Source organism: Mastigoproctus giganteus, chromosome 8 (assembly GCF_048544385.1).
Source record: "Mastigoproctus giganteus isolate SK-2022 chromosome 8, ASM4854438v1, whole genome shotgun sequence".
NCBI classification, from domain to species: Eukaryota; Metazoa; Arthropoda; class Arachnida; order Uropygi; family Thelyphonidae; genus Mastigoproctus; species Mastigoproctus giganteus.
The window spans coordinates 101530241-101554832 of NC_143582.1; the positions used below are offsets into that span (position 1 = coordinate 101530241).

Below are 24592 nucleotides of genomic sequence, written 5' to 3' on the forward strand. Positions count from 1 at the left end.
TCTTTAGGCTTTTCAACGTGATCAGTATTGTTACTTAGTTGCCCATCATGAATAATTAATCCACATTTTTTGAAACAGTTGCTAATGCAGGTTTCGGAAACTTCATTCCAGGAATTCATTGTCATATGAAGTGCAACTAGAACAGTTATCTACTTTGCGATATCGGATGATGTTCCCAAACCTTCACCTATACACTGGATGATTCTTCGCCTCATATCCGATCTATAAAAGGTCTTAAAGGATTTTATTATTCCCTGGTCAAGAGGTTGAATCAGTGATGTGGTATTTGAAGACAGAAAAACTAATTCAATGTTTTTGAAAGTCAAATTTGAATGAGCTGGGCAGTTGTCCAAAACCAATCCAATTTTTTTGTTTTTCTTATCCAATTTCAAATCCCATTTACGAAGATAATCTTCAAATAAAGAAGCTGTCATCCAAGCATTGGTATTATTGACATATTCAACAGGCAGCTGTTTTACTCTATCTAGGCACTTTACTCTTCACGATAACTAACGGCTTCATCTTGATTGTTCCTGTCTTGTTGCATGTTAAAAGAACTAATCCTGTCCTTGATCTTCTTTCCTGCAGACACAGGAATTTTTAAAAATCATGCAGTGGTCTGGGGGTAGCCCTGTAGTACAACCCTGTTTCATCTGTATTAAAAACGTCTTCAGGATTATAAGTGCTTAACACAGTTTTCCAAGAGATTTTCAACCAGGTGTCAGCTGCAGAACTATCGGAATCCTGTTTTTCTTCGTGAAGTTTTTTGTAAACAGTATCATGTCTCTCCTTCCATCTTGTCAGCCATCCGTCCGCACCCTAAACTTTTTGTGTAGTTTCCAGCAAAATCATTAGCTTTTTGAAGAATAATGCTACGATTGATTGCAGCATTAAATGAGCTGGGCTGTTTGAACCAAACGAACAGAACTTCATATACTGTTTGACATTTTCCTTCACGCTTCCTTTTTCTGGTTTCACTAATGACATTAGTGTTTAATGTGTGACGTGATTTTAACAATTTTTATAAAGATGACTGAGGCACTCCTAATTTTACTACCGCTTCCCTTTAAGACATATTGCCTAAGTTTTATTTATCGTACATTTCTATAATTCGTAACTTATATTTTACACTCAAATTCACTTTTTTCTGTTCATTGACATTTTTTTTTTTTTTTTTGGTAGTAAAATTTAAAACACAGTAAAAAAGATAAGCATCAATCAATAACAAAGCACACGGCACACACAAATTGGAACTAACACAACACAACACACGCAAGTGAGACGAAGTTTAGACATAGAAATGATGAGCAGATTTCAGCGAAGGAAAAACACATTTCACCATAATAGTGTGAAAACACAGAATTCCAGCTATAGGTATTATCGCAAATGAATATGGTAGAGTTTACTGCCCATTTATTGCACTAACAGAAAAGCCCAATAAATCAGAAACTGCAAATTGTTTTTATAGTTTTATTTTTGTGGCCTCTATAAATGTGATCTCCAGAAATGTGCTTTAGTAAAATATCACAGAGGCGTTCAAAATTGATTCTTATAACCAAAAATGTGATTCGAGTAAACGATGAAAATATAGTGCATTTTATTGATTTGGATCAGTTATTTGAAATTTGATTCTATTCAGAGGCTGATTCTAATAACCAGTGATCATAACCGGCGCTTACTATATATATTATAATAGTAATAGATACAAATATATTCAGAATAGGTATTAAAGAAGGATTATAGATCTGGGGTACTACTATATTAGCATTAGTTGATGCATATGATGCAAGAAAGCAAGCTTATACAGCATCAGCCAAAAAAAAAAAAAAAAAAAACCCCTTCCCACTTCACGCATCCGGTCACTCCAAATTTTGTCTAGTTCAGCCTTAAATTTATTTACGTTATCAACTTTCACAACAACAGATGGAAGTCTGTTCCAGCAATCAACTACCCGCTAGCTAAAGGAACACTTACGCATGTCTATTCTACAACTGTCTTTTCTCAATTTGAATCTATGACCCCTTCTGGTTCTTAATCTGATCAAACGGAAGTATCCCATCAGCATTGAGCCTGCTCAAATCATTCAAGGCCTTATACACCTTGATCAGGTCACCTCGCAGGTGCCTAGTCTCCAGATGCTGCAACTTGCAGAACTTAAGCTTTTCTTCGTAAGCTCACTCCTTTGTTCCTCTGACCAATCTTGTTACCCTTCTCTGTACTCGTTCTAGAAACTCTACATGCTTCCTAAAATGAGACCTCCAGGCCTGTATACAATACTCAAGGTGTCTCCTAACCATTGCCTTATACAAAGGGATAATCACCTCCTCATCTCTACTAGCAAAAATCCTATACAGGTGACCCCCGCTTAACGCTGATAATTCGTTCCGGAAAAACAGAGCGCTAAGTGAATCCGTGCTAAGCGAGCTCCGCATTCCCATAAGGTAACATATGAATTTGTAAGTTGCAGTCAGTGCCAGAGGATATTTCCTAATCAATAATAAACGGTATTGAAAAGATTCACAAATGTTGGTCAAAATATTTAATATTCAAATATTTGTACATATAAAATATTCTGCATTACATACGTATATAATTATGTGGTATCAAAATTAAACGTAAAATTCCAATTAAAATCACGAATTTAATTGATCTAAATTGATTTTAATTGATTTAATTTAACTGATGAATTTAATCATGAAAAATGCAACGATTTTGGGTTGAACTTTGGCCCTCTTCCAAATAAACTAAAAGGTGTATTAATTTTAAATCCCCCGCGGTGTTACCACCCAACAATAAAGTCACCCGATCCTTCGCCGCTTTGAAACCTTCCATGTTTTTTTTTTTTTTTCAGTATGAAACTTCTTTTAGGCATTCGTTTCCACAAAAGTCCTGCTTCATCTATGTTATAAACTTGTTGAGAAGTATAACACACAATACCCCTCTTCAGTAATTTTAACAAGTTCTTTTTTGAAAGTTTCGGCTCCTTGATCTGCACTTGCGGCTTCTCCCTAGATTTTAAATCTATTCAACCAGCCCTTACCAGTTTTAAATGGTTCCACATTTTTTTTTTTTTTTTTGTGAGTTTTCTTCAGATCATCATATTGGCTAATCTCTCTCTCTCTCTCTTTTTTTTTTTTTTTTTTATAATATTTAACTGAACTGAATTCTGCATTGGACATTATCTTCAATAAAATTAGTTAAAAGTCTTTTCCATTTCAATCTTAATAGCCGGCCTAGCCCTAGTTGCTTTCAGTGGAACAGCTATCTTTCCCGCTGCTAAAATTAATTCTTTATTTTTTTTATAATTGTTCTTACAGTTAAACTTGCAAGTTCTAAATTATGGTACACATCTGCTTGTCGCTGACGGGAATCGATTCGCTTCAAAACGTCTAATTTAATTTTCAAATTCAGTCTTTTTCTTACATTTATAGTCTTCGTACTGCGCCCAGACATTGCTTTTTCATTGTTATCGGCCATTATTAACTCTTCGAAAATGTAACTGCGTTGGTTGGATTAATTACGATACAATACTCAAGTAAACTGTCCGATACGCATGATGTCTAATACTGTACTGAGTCATGACTTGACTTCAGATAAATGCATATAACGCAAATATTTCAAGCAATATACTTGATCAATTTTTAAAATGTTGATCTCGGAACTATGTAACAAGTGACTGTACTGCAATTAAATTAGCCTGCGAGAAAATTTCACTGGCCGTGGGAAACGTTTTAATGCTGTTCTGCTATTCATTTTCAAGTTATAGACTCCATCAAATGAAACGATTACGTTAAATATGCCAAAAACTGCAATCTGTAAAAGAGCGTTATTGTCAGATATGGGTTATAATATAAGAACAGCGTTATAGTGAATCAGCGTAAAGCAAACCGCGTTATAGCGGGGGCTTGCTGTATATCATTGACAAAACTCCATGACCTGTTCTGGCAACCCATCTGCACTACTCAGAGAACTTCATATCTGACTACACAATTACCCCCAGGTTTTTTTCATTCTCCACCTCCTTGCTGAGTGTAGTACCACAGTTGGTACTTTTCTCATGAGTTACTGCTACCGATATGGAGTATTTTGCATTTGTCAATGTTAGACTTCAGTTGCCACTTCTCAGCCCATCTGCCTAACTTTTCTAGATCCTGTTCAGTAGCATACTGTCTTTACTGTGATTAACAACTCTGCCAACCTTTTTATCATCTGCAAACTTGACAGTGTACTAAAATGAATGAGCAATATGCAATTTCTGCACATTGCCAATTCATTCCTCCAACCAATATGTGCAACAAACATAACATCCAATGCTTCATCAACAGTCTATGTATAATCTATAATGTGTGTAATATATGTATAAAAAAAAATATATATATATATGTATGTATGTATGTGTGTACTTAACTTATTTATACATTGTTACTTATTAAATTATGGTACTACTTGGGAGCATAGGTTTGTAGTGACCCCCAACCAAACCCTCTAGTTAAATATAAATCTTGCCCTGGTATGGATAGTCTTATATGTAAAAATATATAACTTAGATACATTTAAAAACAACAGTTAATGTAAATTTAAAGAAAATTAGCAAAAGTTAGTGTAAATTAAAGAAAATTAACATTCTCCCTCATGGTCTCACCGCTGCTACTTCCAGGCAAGGTAAACTATCACGCCACGGATAAAACCTAATAAAAGCAGGAAAATTGAACATTTTCAGACTGACCACCACAGGATATGGAGGTGAGGTACTATGATATTTCAATCTGATACACATCCATAGGGCTTTGAATCTCCTATCGCAGTTTGCTGTCATATTTAGCATTAGCATTAGTAGAGGCATTTGATGCAAGAAAGCAAGCTTATGCAGCATCAGCCAAACAATAAAAAATAAATAAAAAATAACCACTTCCACTTCACCCCTCTGTTCGTTCGAAATACCTGTCCAGCTGAGCCTTAAACTTATTTAGGCTATCAACTTCCACAACAAGGGATGGAAGTCTGTACCACCAACCAACCACCTGCTGGCTAAAGGCAAATTTCCGCATGTCTATCCTACATCTGTCTTTCCTCAATTTGAATTTATGCCCTCTCAGGTGATTATTCTGAGCAAGAAGAAGAATCCCATCAGCATTGAGCATGCTCAAACCATTCAAGGCTTTATACACCTCTATCAGATCACCTCGCTGGTGACTAGTCTCCAGACATTGTAATTTGCAAAAATTAAGCCTTTCTTCGTAAGAGCACCCCTTTGTTCCATTCACTAATCTTGTTGCCCCTCTCTGTACTCGTTCCAGCAGCTCTACATCCTTCTTGAAATGAGGCCTCCAGACCTGTATACAGTACTCTAGGTGTGGCCTGACCATTGCCTTATACAAGGGAATAATCACCTCCTTATCCCTGCTAGAAAAATTCCTATATATCATTGACAATACACCATGAGCTACTCTTGCAGCCCATCTGCACTTCTCAGAGAACTTCATATATGCCTGCACAACCACCCCCAAGTCCCTTTCATTCTCTACCACTGTCAGTGTAGTACCACAGAGTTGATATGTTGCTCTGGGGTTGCTGTTTCCCATATGTAGTACTTTACATTTGTCAATGTTAAATTTCATTTGCCACCTCTCAGCCCATCTGCTCAAACTTTCCAGATCCTGTTGCAGCAGCAGCAGCAGCATAATGTCAGTAGTGTCCTTGACAACCCTGCCAACCTTCGTATCGTCTGAAAACTTGGACATTAAGCTTGATATACCATCATCAATATCATTCATAAATACAGAAAACAATAATGGACCCGATACTGAATCCTGAGGGACTCCACTAATAACATTAGTCCACGATGAGCAGTGTCCATTGATTCAGTTTCATTTCATTTTCATTTTCTGCCTACACCAAAGCTCGCAATAATTGTAAAGCAGTTATTAATCAGTCCAAACTAGAGTTTGAACAAGCTAAGAGTAGAAAACTTGCTTCTTGCCCTAATGGTCACCGAGCATTCTGGTCTCTTGCCAAAGCTATTGGCCGCAACTTTTGTCCATCTCTGCTCCCACCTCTGTCCAAACCAGATGGTTCTGTTGTCACTTCAGCCAAGGATAAAGCTGACCTGCTAGCATCCCATTTTTCTTTGAGCTCATGTATTAATGATCTTGGTAAAACACCTCCCACCATTCCTAACACGCTCCATTCAATGCCTCCTGTGGTCTCCCGTCAAAAGGATATCAGAAGGATTTTGATGAATCTTGATGCTAAGAAAGCTCCAGGTCCTGATGGTATTTCTCCACTTGTTCTCAAAACCTGTGCTCCTGAACTTACTCCTATTCTTTGCCGCCTTTTTTCACTTTCTTATTCCAAAGGTGTTTTTCCTTCTGCTTGGAAATTTGCTCATATCCAGCCAGTTCCTAAAAAGGGTGACAAATCCCTCCCATCCAATTATCGTCCCATTGCAATTACTTCTACTCTTTCTAAAGTAATGGAGAAATCAATTAACCGCCAACTCTTAAACTACCTAGAAACCTTCCGTCTGATCAACGATCGCCAGTATGGATTCCGTCAGTGTCGATCCACTGGTGATATTCTGGCTTATGTTACCCATTTATGGACTAATTCAATGGAAAGGTTCGGTGAAACACAAGTAGTTGCTCTTGACATCTCAAAGGCTTTTGATCGTGTTTGGCATAAAGGTCTTCTAAACAAGCTTCCATCTTATGGTTTGCCAACTGTTTTTCGTAATTGGTTTTTCAGTTTTCTCTCTGATCGCTCACTGAGGGTGATGGTAGATGGCTCTCTGTCTTTAACTTCTCCACTAATGCCGGTGTCCCCCAAGGTTCAGTTCTTTCCCCCACTCTTTTCCTCTTGTATATCAATGACCTTCTTCCATTGACTGGAAATCCTATCCATAGTTTTGCCGATGATAGCACATTGCATTCCACTTTCCATTTTGAGAAACCTTGTCCAGCTCAATCAGCTTCAAGTTCTCGAAAATCTGCTGCCAATTCCTTAAATACCGATCTTCAGGTAATTCTCCAGTGGGGCAAAGACAACTTAATTGATTTCAACCCTTCTAAAACTCAATCTTGTCTTATATCTCGCAAAAAGGATTCTTCTGCTCCTATGCTTATCTTTAATGACACTCCGATTTCTAGGCAAAATGATATATCTCTTTTGGGGATTACACTGACTTCTAATCTCTCTTGGCACAACCACATTACAAATATTGCTTCCTCTGCATCCAAAAAACTTGGTTTTCTCTTTTGCTCTCGTCATTACTTTTCTTCCAAAGAGCTGCTCACTCTGTATAAATCGCAAATCCGCCCTGCCATGGAATATTGTTCCCACATCTGGGGTGGTGCCCCCAAAACGTCCCTCAGGCTTCTTGATTCCATTCAGAAGAGGGCAGTTAGGTTAATTAATGATTCATTTCTAACAGAGTCTCTCTACTCGCTGTCTCATAGACCCACTGTTTCTGCTGCATGCCTCTTCTACAGATACTTCCATGGGCACTGTTCTTCTGAATTGGCTTCTATAATTCCCGCTCTCTCTTTCAAAACAGTCCGAACACGTGCCGCCACCAGCCAACATCCATTTACTGTCCAACTTCAAACCCACAGAACCAACTTTTCATCTTCCTCATTTATTCATTCAACTGCCGTTTTCAGGAACAACCTTCCTTCATACTTATTTCCTGAAAATTATAATCTACAGAAGTTCAAGTCCAATGTCAACAAATATCTTCTTTCGTCTTCTCAATCTCCAACCCAAGCACGGTACTAAGTACTATAGGTTATAATACCTCTCGTGTTTGGGGTTCTCATTAAAAAAAAAAAAAAAAAAAAAGGATTACCACTCTCTGTCTTCTCCCCCTCAACTACCCCTTTATCCATAGCAGCAATTTGCCTCCAATGCCACACTGCTCCAATTTGTGCAGCAGTCTTCCATGTGCAACAGTATCAAAAGCCTTTCTAAGATCCAAGTATATAATATCAAAGTTATTCCCTGCATCCAGTTCTTTTGTGACTGCATCATAGTATCCAATCAAATTGGTCAGGCAAGACTTCCCTTTAACAAAACCATGCTGTGTCTGAGCTATAACTGAAGTCTTGTCTAGATGATCCTGCAGTGCTTCTTTAACCAGTGCCTCCATTTAATTTTCCGGGAACAGAAGTCAAATTCACAGGTCTATAATTACTTATGTCAGCCTTTGATCCTCCTTTGTGAATTGGAGTCACATTTGCACATCTCCAGTCCATGGGTACCTCCCCTGAGTCCAAGGAAGCTCTCATAATTATGGCGAAGGGTTTGCTTACTTCCTTTGCTGCCTCCTTTAATATAACTGGATAGATCCCATCCACCCCGGGTGCCTTTCTTGTGTTTATCTTCAACAATTTCTCCTCCACTTTACTCCCAGTTATTTCAAGATTCTTAGCTTACTGCTAGAGCTGAATACACCTCTGGCATTCCCCTCGCTGAATAACTCCTCATGTGTGAATGTCGATGCAAAATATTCATTTAGTTTGTTAGCTACCTGAGCAGGATCAGTTGACCCATCGATATCAAGTGGACCAATCTGATTCATCCCCTTCCTTCTAGAGTTTACATAAGTAAAGAACTCTTTGCTGTTTTTCTTTGCATCTCTTGCCAAAGATTTCTCATAATCTGCCTTCGCCTGCTTAACCTTCTTTGCAACTTGGTTACAGATCAACTTGTATCTATCGTAGGCTTCTGTGTCACGTGTTAATTTGTATATATCCCATGCATTTTTCTTCTCTGCCATATGTCTCATTAGTTTATCTGACATCCATTTAGGCCTAAACCTTGAACAATATTTCTTAGTTGGTATTTAACTATATAATATCGGTGTAAATACACCATAGTTAACCCATATATTTGAGCTACGATTGTAGCGTAGAAGGCATCGTTTTAAATGTATCTCATAATGTGGTTGCCTTCACAACAAGATAGCTACTATTGAATTACTTCAAATAAATAACGCTTCTCTAGTAGAGAAGGCTACTGTTATTTATTTTCAGCGGTACCACCACCCAGACGATCGTTTCGAAGCTTTTTGGCTTCGTCATCAGTGAGCGGGTAGGTACCCAGGTAATACAACAAGCCATCTCAGTTGCGAAGTTATATCCACATTATGAGAGATGCCAGAAGGGTGTGGTGGTAATGTATTTGGAAAATTAAATGCACTAGGCATAATCCTTATGGGTTTTGATAATTAACTATATAATATCGGTGTAAATACACCATAGTTAACCCATATATTTGAGCTACTTCTCAGTTGCGAAGTTATATCCACATTATGAGAGATGCCAGAAGGGTGTGGTGGTAATGTCAACTGAGATGGCTTGTTGTATTACCTGGGTACCTACCCGCTCACTGATGACGAAGCCAAAAAGCTTCGAAACGATCGTCTGGGTGGTGGTACCGCTGAAAATAAATAACAGTAGCCTTCTCTACTAGAGAAGCGTTATTTATTTGAAGTAATTCAATAGTAGCTATCTTGTTGTGAAGGCAACCACATTATGAGATACATTTAAAACGATGCCTTCTACGCTACAATCGTAGCTCAAATATATGGGTTAACTATGGTGTATTTACACCGATATTATATAGTTAATTATCAAAACCCATAAGGATTATGCCTAGTGCATTTAATTTTCCAAATACATTACCACCACACCCTTCTGGCATCTCTCATAATGTGGATATAACTTCGCAACTGAGATGGCTTGTTGTATTACCTGGGTACCTACCCGCTCACTGATGACGAAGCCAAAAAGCTTCGAAACGATCGTCTGGGTGGTGGTACCGCTGAAAATAAATAACAGTAGCCTTCTCTACTAGAGAAGCGTTATTTATTTGAAGTAATTCAATAGTAGCTATCTTGTTGTGAAGGCAACCACATTATGAGATACATTTAAAACGATGCCTTCTACGCTACAATCGTAGCTCAAATATATGGGTTAACTATGGTGTATTTACACCGATATTATATAGTTAATTATCAAAACCCATAAGGATTATGCCTAGTGCATTTAATTTTCCAAATACTTAGTTGGTATGTAAAGCCTAGTAGCTTCCAAGATAAGTTCTCTGAATTCTTCCCATTTTGAATTTGCTGTTGGTAACATCATCATTTGATCCTACTGTATAGAATTTAAATACTGTCTCAGTCCATCGTAGTCGCCTTTACGAAAGCAATAACCCTTCCGTTTACCCCTAATGGTAGTTACCTCTTTGAGTAAATCCCACTTCAGCACACTGTGATCACTGCCACCTAGTGGTTCATTTATCTGCAGATTCTTAATGCATGAAGAATCACTACTGATAATCAAATCAAGTGTATTACTCCCTCTAGTTGCGTCCCGAACATGCTGATGTAGAAAACAATCATCCAATAAATCCATAAAAGCCTTGCTAGTGTGTGAGTGACCAGCCCCCAAATTCCAGTCAATATCTGGGAAATTAAAATCCCCCATTATAAGACTCTATAGAGTCTTATAATGGGGGATTTCCCTGTATAGACTATTTCCCTGTATTGTTTCTTATTATACTCATCAGAGTCATTAGGCCTATAGCACACTCCTACTCTCAATTTTGATCTCCCAATGCTTATGTCACACCAAACTGACTCGACATTGCACTGTCCAGCGATGTCGACTGGCTTCACTTCCTTGGTTTTTATGTGTTTCTTAACTAATAGCATAACCCCTCCTCCCTTCCTATCCTGTCTATCCTTTCTGTAGACATTGTACTCCCCAAATTCCATTTCTGCATTCCTTATATCTGTGTGACACCACGTCTCTGAAATCCCAACAATATCTACCTGTAATGTTTTGAGCAATACCTCAAATTCATCAAATTTATTTACTAAACTCCTAGCATTGGTGTACACGCAAGTATACATGCACCTGTTCTTTTTCTTAGCTACCCTAACACAACCCATGTGTTTACTTTTACCCCAATGATTCCCAGCAGTCTCTGAAATATTCTGCATCTTATTTTCCAGGCTGCTGCACATTCCTATAGAAGCAGTGCAAGAATCACTTTCACCTCTGCCAGTGGCTACTGTTAATCTATTAGTGCTTGTATCCCTCCAATCTAGCAATTTTCCGACCCACCTAACACTGCCTCGATAGCATCAGCAAACATTCTTGCACCCTTTCTATTTAAGTGTATCCCGTCCCTGTAGAAACAGTCTCTCCTGTTAACAAGTAGAGACCGGGCTGAAAAAAATTCTATCCCTTGAACCTTGCACAGTCTTTCCAGTGCCGAATTGATCGACAGGCCTCTCATCATATACTCCCTCCTATCGTGTCTGGGCAGTATTGCAGACACTTTCAAATTGAACTCTAATTCACGGCTTTTTTTCAACAGTGACCTGTACTTGTTAAGTAATTCCGCTGGTCTCCTACTCTTAATATCATTAGTGCCAACGTGTACAACTATATCACCTTTTCTTGCACCCTTTCTATTTAAGTGTATCCCATCCCTGTAGAAACAGTCTCTCCTGTTAACAAGTAGAGACCGGGCTGAAAAAAATTCTATCCCTTGAACCTTGCACAGTCTTTCCAGTGCCGAATTGATCGACAGGCCTCTCATCATATACTCCCTCCTATCGTGTCTGGGCAGTATTGCAGACACTTTCAAATTGAACTCTAATTCACGGCTTTTTTTCAACAGTGACCTGTACTTGTTAAGTAATTCCGCTGGTCTCCTACTCTTAATATCATTAGTGCCAACGTGTACAACTATATCACCTTTTCTTGCACCCTTTCTATTTAAGTGTATCCCATCCCTGTAGAAACAGTCTCTCCTGTTAACAAGTAGAGACCGGGCTGAAAAAAATTCTATCCCTTGAACCTTGCACAGTCTTTCCAGTGCCGAATTGATCGACAGGCCTCTCATCATATACTCCCTCCTATCGTGTCTGGGCAGTATTGCAGACACTTTCAAATTGAACTCTAATTCACGGCTTTTTTTTCAACAGTGACCTGTACTTGTTAAGTAATTCCGCTGGTCTCCTACTCTTAATATCATTAGTGCCAACGTGTACAACTATATCACCTTTTGTGCCCATAAAAGATGATATCCGCTCTACAATGTCATCAACCTTTGCCCCTGGCAGACATACCCTGGTCCTGTTCCACCTATCCTTTTTACAAAGCATGTTTCCCGTTTCCCTGACAATAGAGTCCCCAACAACTACTAGTTCCTTTGGGACCTGCGCATTCTGCCTTGGGGGCTGCCGCTGTGTTGCGTGATGACCAAGTGCAAGCTCTGGCATTGGTGTGGCAATTAGTAAAAAATAAATAATTAATACTTAACTTGATACGGAAGTTATATAAAGGGATTTCGTAGATAACACTCGATGCTGAAACATAGGGCCCCTCACTTTTAATCCTTCAAGGGCATCCACCCTGTCCTTCAAGCTCTCATATAGGCCCATAATCTGGGTTGTCGTGTGATTTCCTTACACTCCTTGCATCGCGCACACACAACGACATCCCCCATGGCAGTATCATGTCCTGTACTCGACTGCTCCACAAACATCAATCAAGTAGTGCATTTTAAAAGGCTGTGATTTAGAGGGCAACTGCCCCCCTCAATTCTCCCCTCAGCCACAGCACTCCCATTAGCTTGAGCCTTTTGCTTTGCTGCTCTGGTCTGAGTCATGATTTCTATTTAATTTCAATAAAATTTAAATTTCAGTACAAAATTAAAACCCTAAACTTGTATCCTAACATAGTTATAATGCTATATTTATGTTTCAGCATCGAGTGTTATCTACAAAATCCCTTTATATAACTTCCGTATCAAGTTAAGTATTAATTATTTATTTTTTACTAATTATTTATGTTACGTAACCCAAGTCGTTATATGTATAGTTAAAAGTACAATTTAATTGACAATGAAGTTCAACAAGATTAATAGATTTTACTGATTAATTGACAATATGTACTATACTATATTAAGCTTATGCTATCTAGTTCGAGATATTTTGTATCACGTAACAATGGTGGCAATTTACGAACGGTAAACGTGGATTTGATACCCTTACCGATACTAAGTAATACCTACAAAATCTCTATCTAAGTTACTTTAAACTAAGTATCGTAAATAGGAATATAAAGCTACTCTAGAAAGTAAGTTAATATGCCAATTTAAGCTAATAAAACAGAAAATAAATCAGAAAAAACTTCTCTGTTCCAGGAGCGGCAAAAAGCTACGTCCGCCCAGGCTACACTCGTTCTCAAACATGGTTATATATATAAACCACTCTGCTTATTTAAAATTAAGTACATATATAAAAAATTTACCCTCATTATTCCAAATTATTCACCAAGTAATTTACTAAAGTTAACCTAGCAAAACTGGTATAGAGATTATAGAAACGGGTATGTATAATACATTCCTCAAGTATGGCTATATGTCTGCTCAAAGCCCCTGTGGAAGTAGCAGAGGTATGACCATAAGGGAAAATGTTAATTTTCACTAACTTTTGCTAATTTTCTCCAATTTTCTTTAAATTTATATTAATTGTTGTTTTTAAATGTATCTAAGTTATATATTTTTATATATAAGGCTATCCATACCAGGGCTAGATTTATATATTACTAGTGGGTTGGTTGGGGTCACTACATACCTATGCTCCCAAGTAGTACCATAATTTAATAAGTAATAATGTATAAATAACTTTAGTATGTATATAACCCATTAACATAGGAGCCAATACCCTCATTTACGCTATTTAATATTAAAATCAAATTGTCAATAGGCATAATTACAATATATATCATTTATTTATAAGAATATTATGAAGAATGTAACAGTATATATTATTAATAATTAATGGTTTGTGGACCAGGGACATTGCCAAAATTAAGTAGAAAGAACCCAATGACCATAATGGATACATAAGTTTGTAGGTAGAGTGGAAAGGAATGGAATAGGTAAAGGTGAAAAGCTAACGGAACTGGAATTGTAACTACGGAGAACAAAGAAGGGAAAGAGGGTAATAAGAAGTAGTTAATGCTGTGTATTAACCTATCAGTGTGAAGGTTTTGTTCATGCCTTTATTTCATTAAAGGTTCAGTGTATTATTAATTATATTACATCAGATGAATATTCAGACAAACTGTTGAACACATTTCAGGAATAAAATGTATTCACTTCCACTGAAGTTAGAAGAAATATAATAAGTTGTAAGAAACTAGCTAATTAACTTGACAATATAGAATGAAGACATTCAGAAGCACACGAATGATGTTTGAGGCTATTGTATCGTGATTGTGTACAAAACTTCAAAAGGAATGATGATCAGATTAAACAGATTGTTGAAGGAAACAGCGAAATTTGGAAGGGAGATTGAGTTCTGAGTTCTGTAGAGAGGGATTGGTTTTAAGTTCTGTAGAGAGGAATTATCAAAGAGAAAACTCAAGCAATTTGATAAGGAAACAACATTTCTAGAATATGAAATGAGTGATGAAGTTAAGGATGTAAAAAAATAATTCTACAGAAACTTTCAGAATTTTTTTAGAAAATTTGATGTCATGATAAGAATGATGAAGATAGATTTATAAAAGTGTAAGGATGGTGTCTGAGAATTAGAGGTTGCTAAATTTCCTCTTTCTCCCTTCCAAATGCACAAAAACAATTTCAGACATTTATGAATGAATTGTAGAATCAATGAATGAAAGTTTATGAAGGAATCATAGACAGTGGAAGAATGATTTCGATTTTTTGGTTTAATATGTTTAAAATTATCCAATTATATATTTTTCATAACTTATTCTAATTTGTTTAAATTCATTGAAATAAATTAATCTAACCTTCCATTTTTTATTATATATATGGAAAATAAATTAATTATATTCCCATAGTACACTGAAAAGACAGAATTCGTGGGATATCTGGTTCCTGCGCAATGTGATGCTGTTCACCCTTCTCGTCCCTATATACCTGCCACTTGGCAGGTATATAGGGACACTGCATCAGTGCATTCACATAGATGGTAATTCGATGTGAGTATGGATAAATGTTGTGAGTTGACTGACTTTGAAAGAGGGATGATAGAGGGTGTCGATGCATGGGTTACTCTATCTTGGAGGTGGTACAGAACTTGCACTATCCCCATTCGACAGCATTGAGTGTATCGGGAATATGCCATTTCTAAAATAACATTTCATCGTGGACAGCGCTGTGAGCAGAGAAACATGTTGGATGAACATGGCCATTGACATCTGTCTCACATTGTTTCAGCCAACTGGAGAGCGACAGTGGCACAAATCACCTCTGACTTTAATGAGGGAGGTGCCAGGAATGTCTCCAACAAGACCATCAGGCGATCATTAGCAGCAGTAAATGGGGTTAGCAATGGTACTCTGATGGGCAGCTGACCCATCAGAGGCCTATTGCTAACACCACAGCACAGGACTCTACTCCTGAACTGAGTAAAAGAACATCGACACTGGACCTTGGATGATTGGAGATAGGTCTCCTGGTCTGATGAGCCCCATTTCCAGTGGATGGGAGGGTGCGTATCTGGCAGAAACCACACAAAGTTATACACATGTCATGTCAACAAGGAACTGTTCAGGCAAGTAGACGGTCGGTAGTGGTCTGGGTCGTGTTCAACTGGCACACATTGGGACCTCTGGTATGTCAAGCACATCTCTGAACAGTCCAGGTTACATGTCCATCTTTGCAGACTTTTCATCGTGGACAGTGCTGTGAGCAGAGAAATGTGTTGGATGAACGTGGCCGTCAACATCTGTCTCGCATCGTTTCAGCCAACTGGAGAGCAACAGTGGCACAAATCACTGCTGACTTTCGTGGTCATTGTGCACACACAGGGAAATGGATGGACTCTTCCAGCAGGACAAATGTGCCTTGCCACAGAACCGTGGTGACTAGGTTTGAAGAGCATTCTGCAGATTTTACCACCATGGAATGGCCTCCCTGTTTGCCTAACATGAACCGTGTGGACCATCTTTAGCATGCTGTGGAAATGTCTGTTCGAGCTTTGGATCCTCCACCCAGGAATGTAACAGAATTATGGACAGTGGTGCAGCAAGCATGGATGGAAATACCTATGGAACACTTTCGTGAACTAGTGGACTCAATGCCTTGCCATGTAACTGCCGTTATCCGGGCGAAAGGTGGGTCTACCCATTATTAGGTAGGTACCCCATGATTTCTGTCTACTCAGTGTATTGTATACAGAATTATCCTCTGGATATGCTCTTATTGCCATATGTTCTTACAGTCTAAAATTCAGTAACAAATTCATATGAATTTACTTACCTGTCATTAATATTTGTATATAATAAAACTCACTGTTTTAGGGATAAAAGAAAAGAAAAAGACAGACAAGCAAAACTCTTGAAGCATGAACAAGATGATAAGAAGTTCCCTGAAAAAAAGCTTAATAACCCAAAGGAGGTAATTAATATATCTTTATAACTTATGCTAAATCATTCTTATTAGATCTTGTGATATAATTAAGCCAGAGTTTGTAGTTCACGTTTTTGAGAACTCATATTGTCTCCTTGCACAGTTTTTTCCTCTGTCATGTGCGGTGTTACAGTATGCTTTGATTGCTTTTGATTTCTGGGAAGAATGTAATTCAGTCATTGCTGTCATGTTTGTTTGCTTCTGTATTTTTATGAGTTTTCATATGCAGTGATAAAAACTAAAATAGCTGCAGTTTTAATTCATACTGTCACATTATCTAATTATGGTATCCACTGGTCTCTTGTCCAATTAGATAACTGAAATCTCTTTAGGTGATTCATAGACTGAAACTGTGTTAAGCCATCAAGTTCAGAGACTAATGGACAATTTTAAATCACAAATCTCAAGGACTGACCATGGAGTAACAGATGCAGTATGTGTATATTTTGATATATTGAGAAACTTGGGATTTGTGATGATTTGCATATTTTCCTGAAAGGTGTGAGTGGCTGGGTTCGTGGTCAGAATTAAAGGTTATTTTTGGCATTTTTTAAGTGGTGCATGCCATGGAGGCAAAGAGAAGGCCCAGCTGATTTTAACCTCTGTTGATCCTCTACTTCTGTAAATTAAACTTTTTGAGCTTTTGTGATGATTTTGAAGTCCACGGCATGCTCTGATGCTTCGTCTCTGGATCGTACTGCACCAAGCAAGCAAGCAACCAACCACCCACCACAACTCAACTCCAGTTTAAGTACAATCGAAGAAATTGAGATTTTCTTGAGAAATCTTTATGGGGATCAAGCGATGATCTTGTGCCACGATCTCCTGAACTTTTTTTGCAACTCTGTCCTTGTTTCGAGAGGTTGATAGTCACCCACTTCTTGGATCATTGTGATCATCTTTATATCCTCCTTTCAACTGTTTATACTATTCAGACACACCAGAATGACTTACGACATAATATTTACAGATTTTCCCAGTTTAAAGCAAAATTTGATGTGTCATATCTGGGCAGAATTTCAGAACACTAAAATTTAATTTGTCGCCCTTTTTTTTTTTTTTTTTTTTTTTAATCATTACCCCAAGATGTTAAATAAGCCCTCAAGTTGCCTATTTTTAATATAATCAGTACCACTGTACAACAATATCACCTTTTCTGTACTTTAAAAAGATAACTGTTCTACTATGACATCATTAACCCTTGCTCTTGACAATGACTCGAATGAGTACAATGAACAATTGTACAGAGAAATAGAGTGGGCTAGTAAATCAGAATGTCTTATAATGGGGGATTTTAACTTCCCAGATATTGACTGGAATTTGTGGATTGGTCACTCACACACTAGTAAGACTTTTGTGGATTTATTGGATGATTGTTTTCTGCAGCAGCATGTTCAAGAGGCAGCCAGAGAGGGTAATATTCTTGATATGGTTATCAGCAATGATCATTCGTGTATTAAGAATTTGCAGATAAAGGAACCACTAGGTGGCAGTGATCACAGTGTAATCACAGTGTGGGATTTACTTAAAGATATAATTACCATCACAGGTAAAGGAAACAGTTTTTGCTTCTGTAAAGGTGAGTACAGTTGTCTCAGACAGTTTTTAAATTCTCTACAGTGAGATCAACTGACGATGTTACCAGCAGTAATTTCTAAGTGGGAAGCATTCAAGGAATTAATCGTGGAAACTACTAAAAGTTTCATACCTATTAAGAAATATTGTTCAAGGTTTAGGCCTAAATGGTTATCAAATGAACTAATGAGACTCGTGACAGAGAAGAAAAATGCATGGGATGCATATAAATTATCAAGTGACTCAGAAGCCTATGGCAGATATAACCTGGTCTGTAATCAGGTCACAAAGGAGGTTAGGCAGGTGAAGGCAGATTACGAGAAATCTTTGGCAAAAGATGCTAAGAAAAACAGCAAGGATTTCTTTACTTATATAAACTCTAAAGGAAGGGGATGAATCTGATTGGTCCACTTGATATCGATGGTTCGACTGTTGATGATCCTGCTCAGATAACAAACAAACTGAATGAGTATTTTGCATCTACATTCACACACAAGGAGTTATTAAGGTTTGAAAATGGCAGAAGGTTATCAAATTGTAGCAGGGTGCTTAATGATTTTGTAATAACTGAGAGCAAAGTGGAGGAGAAATTTTTGAAGTTAAACATAAGAAAGGCATCTGGGGTGGATGGGAGCTATCCAGTTATATTAAAGGAGGCAGCAAAGCAGCTAAGCAAACCCTTAACCATAATTATGAGAGCATCCTTGAACTCGGGAGGTCCCCACGGACTGGAGATGTGCAAATGTATCCACAATTCACAAAAGGGGGATCGAAGGGTGACATGAGTAATTACAGACCAATTAGTTTAACTTCTGGTCCGGGTAAAATAATGGAGTCACTGGTGAAAGATGCATTGCAGGATCATCTAGACAAGACTGCAGCAATGATTCAGAAACAGCATGGGTTTGTTAAAGGAAAGTCTTGTCTGACAAATTTGATAGGATATTATGATGTGGTTACAAAGGAACTGGATGCAAAAATAATTTTGATATCATATATTTGGATTTCAGGAAAGCTTTTGACACTGTTGTGCATGGAAGACTGTTGTACAAATTGGAGCAGAATGGTATTAAGGGTAAGTTGCTACAATGGATAAAGGGATGATTGAGTGGGAGAAGACAGAGGGTGGTAATTAATGGGTGCTGCTCTTCGTGGACTAATGTTATTAGTGGAGTCCCACAGGGTTCGGTGTTTGGTCCTCTGTTGTTTTGTATATTTATCAGTGATATTAATGAAGGTATATCAGGCTTAGTGTCGGAGTTTGCAGTGATACAAAGGTTGGCAGGGTTGTTAATGACAGTAATGGCAGTGTGCTACTGCAACAGGATCTAGATAATTTGGGTAGACGGGCTAAGAAGTGGCAACTGAAGTTTAACCTTGACAAATGCAAAGTACTGCATATTGGTAGAAGTAACCCCAGAGAAACATACCAACTGTGTGGTACTACACTTAGAAAATGAAAAAGACCTGGGAATAATTGTGCAGTCAGGTATGAAGTTTTCTGAGCAATGCAGACAGGCTGCCAGGGCAGGTCATGGGGTTTTGTCAATGATATATAGGAATTTTGCTAGCAGGGAAAAGGAGGTGATTGTCCCTCTGTATAAGGCAATGGTCAGGCCACGCCTTGAGTACTGTGTACAGTTCTGGAGGCCTCATTTTAGGAAGGATGTAGATTTCCTTGAGCGTATACAGAGAAGGGAAACAAGATTGGTGAGGGAAATGAAGGGGTTCTCTTACCAAGAGAGGCTTAAGTTCTGCAAATTGCAGTGGCTGGGGACTAGGCACCTGTGTGGTGACTTGAATGGATTGAGTACGCTGAATTCTGATGGGATCCTTCCACTTGTTCAGATTATGAACCTAAGGGGGCATAAATTCAAATTGAGGAAAGACAGATGTAGAATAGATGTGCAGAAATTTGCTTTTAGTCAGTGCGTGGTTAATTGCTGGAACAAACTTCCATCTGTCGTGGAAGTTGATAGGTTAAATAAATTTAAGGAGGAACTGGACAGGCATTTGGAGGGAATGGTGTGATTTTTTTTTTTTTTTTTTGGCTGATGCTGCATAAGCTCAACACTTGCTTTCTTGCATCACATGCCACTACTACTACTACCTTTTTTTGCTTCTTCTGTATTGTCTGATGCGCATGAGTATGGATTCTAATTATGAGTCCCTCATTTTAATTCCTTCAAGAGTACCAACTCTTTTTCTTCAAGTCTTAAGTATACACATCAGAAACTAAACCTGTATTTAATCTCTCCTCACACCCTGCATCGGAAGCACGTAGAGGAACCCCCGCTATGGTAATATCATGTCCCACTATATATGTCTCTGGAAACATACTGCAAGTCGGGCATTCTTCTCCGACGAAACACTGCTTCATCAGAGAAGTTCCTTCAGGAGTTCTCCCTCAACCCAAACATTCCTGCTATGTGCTCTTTGCTTTGCTGGTGTAGTATGAAGAATGATTTAGTTTACATTTAAAATAAAAATATCACACTGAACTAACAGATACATAAACACAATAATAACGCTATGCTGTTTTCATGATATTTGATGATATAAAATTATGTATTATAAATTTATAATTTTATAGACTTAATAAAATGCTTATAATATTATTTATACTCCTACAGAATTATATAAAAGAATATTAAATAGTGGTTATATTTTTCTGATAATGCTACAAGAAACAAAACATGATAAAATCCTCTTCTACTTCAACTCTCCATTTTTGGAGTAATTTCCTAGGTCAAGGAAGAAACAATTTCATCTACTTATTACATAAAAGCAAATAACGACAACTCTGCTAATTTGAAATTAAAAGTTAAAAAATATAATTTTTAAGTAATGAACACGTCTACTTAGTAGAGTTCAAATCCACTCCTGTATAATACGTTTCCAAATGGGAAGCAAAGAGAAAGGGGGGAAAAAAAAAAGATTAGTTGTAAATGATTTTGACAGATGTACTTCACAAAAAGTTCCAGATTTTATGTTGTAAGGCAGTTAGGCCAACCATCAAGAAACTTCTCTCTGTTTTGAAACAAGAGTTAATCTTGGAATTTTGAATTGAATATTTACAATATTTACAAAGCTTCTTAAATAAATGGGCTTTTTATGAAAAAAGAATGAATTGTCGAAAATGAAAATGGCTGAAATGAATGCCTGAAAATCAGAATATCTAATATTTGATTGTCAGCTCACCAGCAGTCTTCACTCCTGCATAGCACTACCTCCAGGATTGAACTATTTCTGTTATTTTATTTTTTTTATTTATTTATTTTATATTTTTTTAAACAAATATTTTGTCTATAGAAATATTTTTATTTTAAAATTGTTAATTATATATATATTTTTTTTAATGCTAGTTTTAATTTTTTTTTTTTTTTTTTTTTTAAAACAACTAAACATACACACTATGCAAACATAGCACAACGCTCATTTCTGGCCATTGTACAGAGTTTTATATATTGTCACAGAGAACCAGGACAGAGATGGTTTAGGGGCTGCCTTACATAAGACAAAAACACATGTCCACACATCTCTGTTACAGCTGCCTACCAAGAGACCACCTGACACATCACTAGGTCTGTCCACAAGGCTCTGTTCTTGGTTCCTTCCTATGGTCCATTGTCTTGGATGGTATTCTTGCCTTGGATCTGGGTAGGTCCGACTGTATCACCTATGTGGGTGATTTGATCTTCACTGTGCCTCCAAACTCCAGAGACTATTGGGAAGATAGAGCCAACACTGCCATTGGTATACTTCACTCCTGGACCCAGTAAAATAAACTAACCATTTCACCAGACAAGACCAAGGCTATTCTACTCAAAGGAAAACTCAAAACTTGGCAGACCGCCTGTGATCAAAATTGTACCAATTTCCATTGGCCTCGTCACTGAAATAAAATATATTGGGATAATAACAACAAATCCACCTACATCCTTCACCTGACTTAATTTTTTTTTTTTTTTTTTTTTTTATGAGAACCCCAAACACGAGAGGTATTAAACCTATAGTACTTAGTACCGTGCTTGGGTTGGAGGTTGAGAAGACGAAAGAAGATATTTGTTGATATTGGACTTGAACTTCTGTAGATTGTAATTTTCAGGAAATACGTATGAAGGAAGGTTGTTCCAGAAAACGGCAGTTGAATGAATAAATGAGGAAGATGAAAAGTTGGTTCTGTGGGTTTGAAGTTGGACAGTAAATGGATGTTGGCTGGTGGCGGCACGTGTTCGGACTGTTTTGAAAGAGAGAGCGGGAATTATAGAAGCCAATTCAGAAGAACAGTGCCCATGGAAGTATCTGTAGAAGAGGCATGCAGCAGAAACAGTGCGTCTATGAGACAGCGAGTGGAGAGACTCTGTTAGAGATGAATCATTAATTAACCGAACTGCCCTCTTCTGAATGGAATCAAGAAGCCTGAGAGAGGTTTTGGGGGCACCACCCCAGATGTGGGAACAATATTCCATGGCAGGGCGGATTTGCGATTTATACAGAGTGAGCAGCTGTTTGGGAGAAAAGTAACGCCGAGAGCGAAAGAGAAAACCAAGTTTTTTAGATGCAGAGGAAGCAATATTTGTAATGTGCTTGTGCCAAGAGAGATTAGAAGTCAGGGTAATCCCCAAAAGAGATATATCATTTTGCCTAGAAATCGGAGTGTCACTAAAGATAAGCATAGGAGCAGAAGAATCCTTTTTTGCGAGATATAAGACAAGATTGAGTTTTAGAAGGGTTGAAATCAACTAAGTTGTCTTTGCCCCACTGGAGAATTACCTGAAGATCGGCATTTAAGGAATTGGCAGCAGATTTTCGAGAACTTAAAGCTGATTGAGCTGGACAAGGTTTCTCAAAATGGAAAGTGGAATGCAATGTGCTATCATCGGCAAAACTATGGATAGGATTTCCAGTCAAGAAGAAGAAGGTCATTGATATACAAGAGGAAAAGAGTGGGGGAAAGAACTGAACCTTGGGGGATACCGGCATTAGTGGAGAAGTTAGAAGACAGAGAGCCATCTACCATCACCCTCAGTGAGCGATCAGAGGGGGTACATGTGGGTATATTCTTACCACATGTACGCCATATCCAAAAATTTCATTACTTCATACAGCATGTCCCACCCACTTTTTCTTACTATTGAATACACCATGAATTGTCAAAATAATAGAGCAAGCTTATCTGCGAAAAGATCTAAACCTCCCAAGGACTTCCTAATTCATTTCACAAATATACGTGATCTCAATTCTAATCTCAACGATGTCCATTTCCACTTGCAGTCTTCCAAACCCCAAGTACTTTTTCTGACTGAATCTCAGTTATCAGTTGATTCAACTACTGCTCATCTCAGATGTCCAAATTATTTGCTGTATGATTCCTTTCGCCTCAAAGGTGGTACTTGTGCATATGTCCGTTCTGATATTCCCTGTCAGAGACTTGGCAATTTGGAATCTCCTCTCTTTGATCTTCTCTGGCTTAAAATCTCTCTACCTCATTGTGTAAAATTCATCTGTTGTCTCTACCGTTCTCCCAACTCCACTAATCACTTGGAGCTCTTTGACTTCCTCTCTTTGCAACTTGACTTTCTCCAGTCCAACTTTCCTAACAGTGAGGTAATTTTCCTTGGTGATTTTAACGTTCACAACTCCAGCTGGCTTCCGTTTTCTAGTCACACCGACCCAGCAGGTCGAGATGCTGAGGCTTTTGCAATTACTAATGACCTAGCACAGATTGTTCATTTACCTACAAGAATACCGGACAATCCTAATCATACAGCCAATACGCTTGATCTTTTTCTCACAAACAACCCTTCTAAGTACAAGGTTGAAGTGAGAGGTCCTTTAGGCACTTCAGATCACAACTTGGTGATTGCCTCTTCTCCAATGGAACCTTTATCTCATGGCTATTCCCAACCTCATATTGTTTGGCATTACAAGAATGCAAAATGGGATGACCTGCGAGACTTCTTTTCTTCTTTTCCTTGGTCTGATTACTGTTTCAAAACTTCTGATGTCAACGTTTGCTCAGATCGTGTCAGTGAAATTATTCTTGCAGGAATGGAATCCTTTATCCCACACTCCACTTTAAAATCTCGTCCTTTATCTAAACCTTGGTTTTCCAATAAATGTGCTAAGGCTGTCCAAGAGAAGAACGTTGCATATCGTAATTGGCTTGTTTCTAATTCTTCAGTTTCATTTTCTGCCTACACCAAAGCTCGCAACAATTGTAAAGCAGTTATTAATCAGTCCAAACTAGAGTTTGAACAGGCTAAGAGTAGAAAACTTGCTTCTTGCCCTAATGGTAGCCGAGCATTCTGGTCTCTTGCCAAAGCTATTGGCCGCAACTTTTGCCCATCTCTGCTCCCACCTCTGTCCAAACCAGATGGTTCTGTTGTCACTTCAGCCAAGGATAAAGCTGACCTGCTAGCATCCCATTTTTCTTTGAGCTCATGTATTAATGATCTTGGTAAAACACCTCCCACCATTCCTAACACGCTCCATTCAATGCCTCCTGTGGTCTTCCGTCAAAAGGATATCAGAAGGATTTTGATGAATC

At 38.0% G+C, this 24592-nt stretch overlaps 1 protein-coding gene across 4 annotated transcripts in view; it reads left to right on the top strand.

Annotated features, from left to right (window-relative positions):
• Positions 1-24592, top strand: part of LOC150081741 (ATP-dependent RNA helicase DDX55) — a 596429-nt gene that overhangs the window by 451525 nt on the left and 120312 nt on the right. For all 4 annotated transcript variants that reach the window (XR_016547250.1, XR_016547251.1, XM_090378843.1 and 1 more), the window contains one exon: positions 16356-16452. Coding sequence is in view for 2 of the 4 variants with exons in the window: in XM_090378843.1 (XP_090234969.1) it covers positions 16356-16452 (97 nt within the window). In the remaining 2 variants the exon portion in view is untranslated. The remainder of the gene's footprint in view (positions 1-16355; positions 16453-24592) is intronic.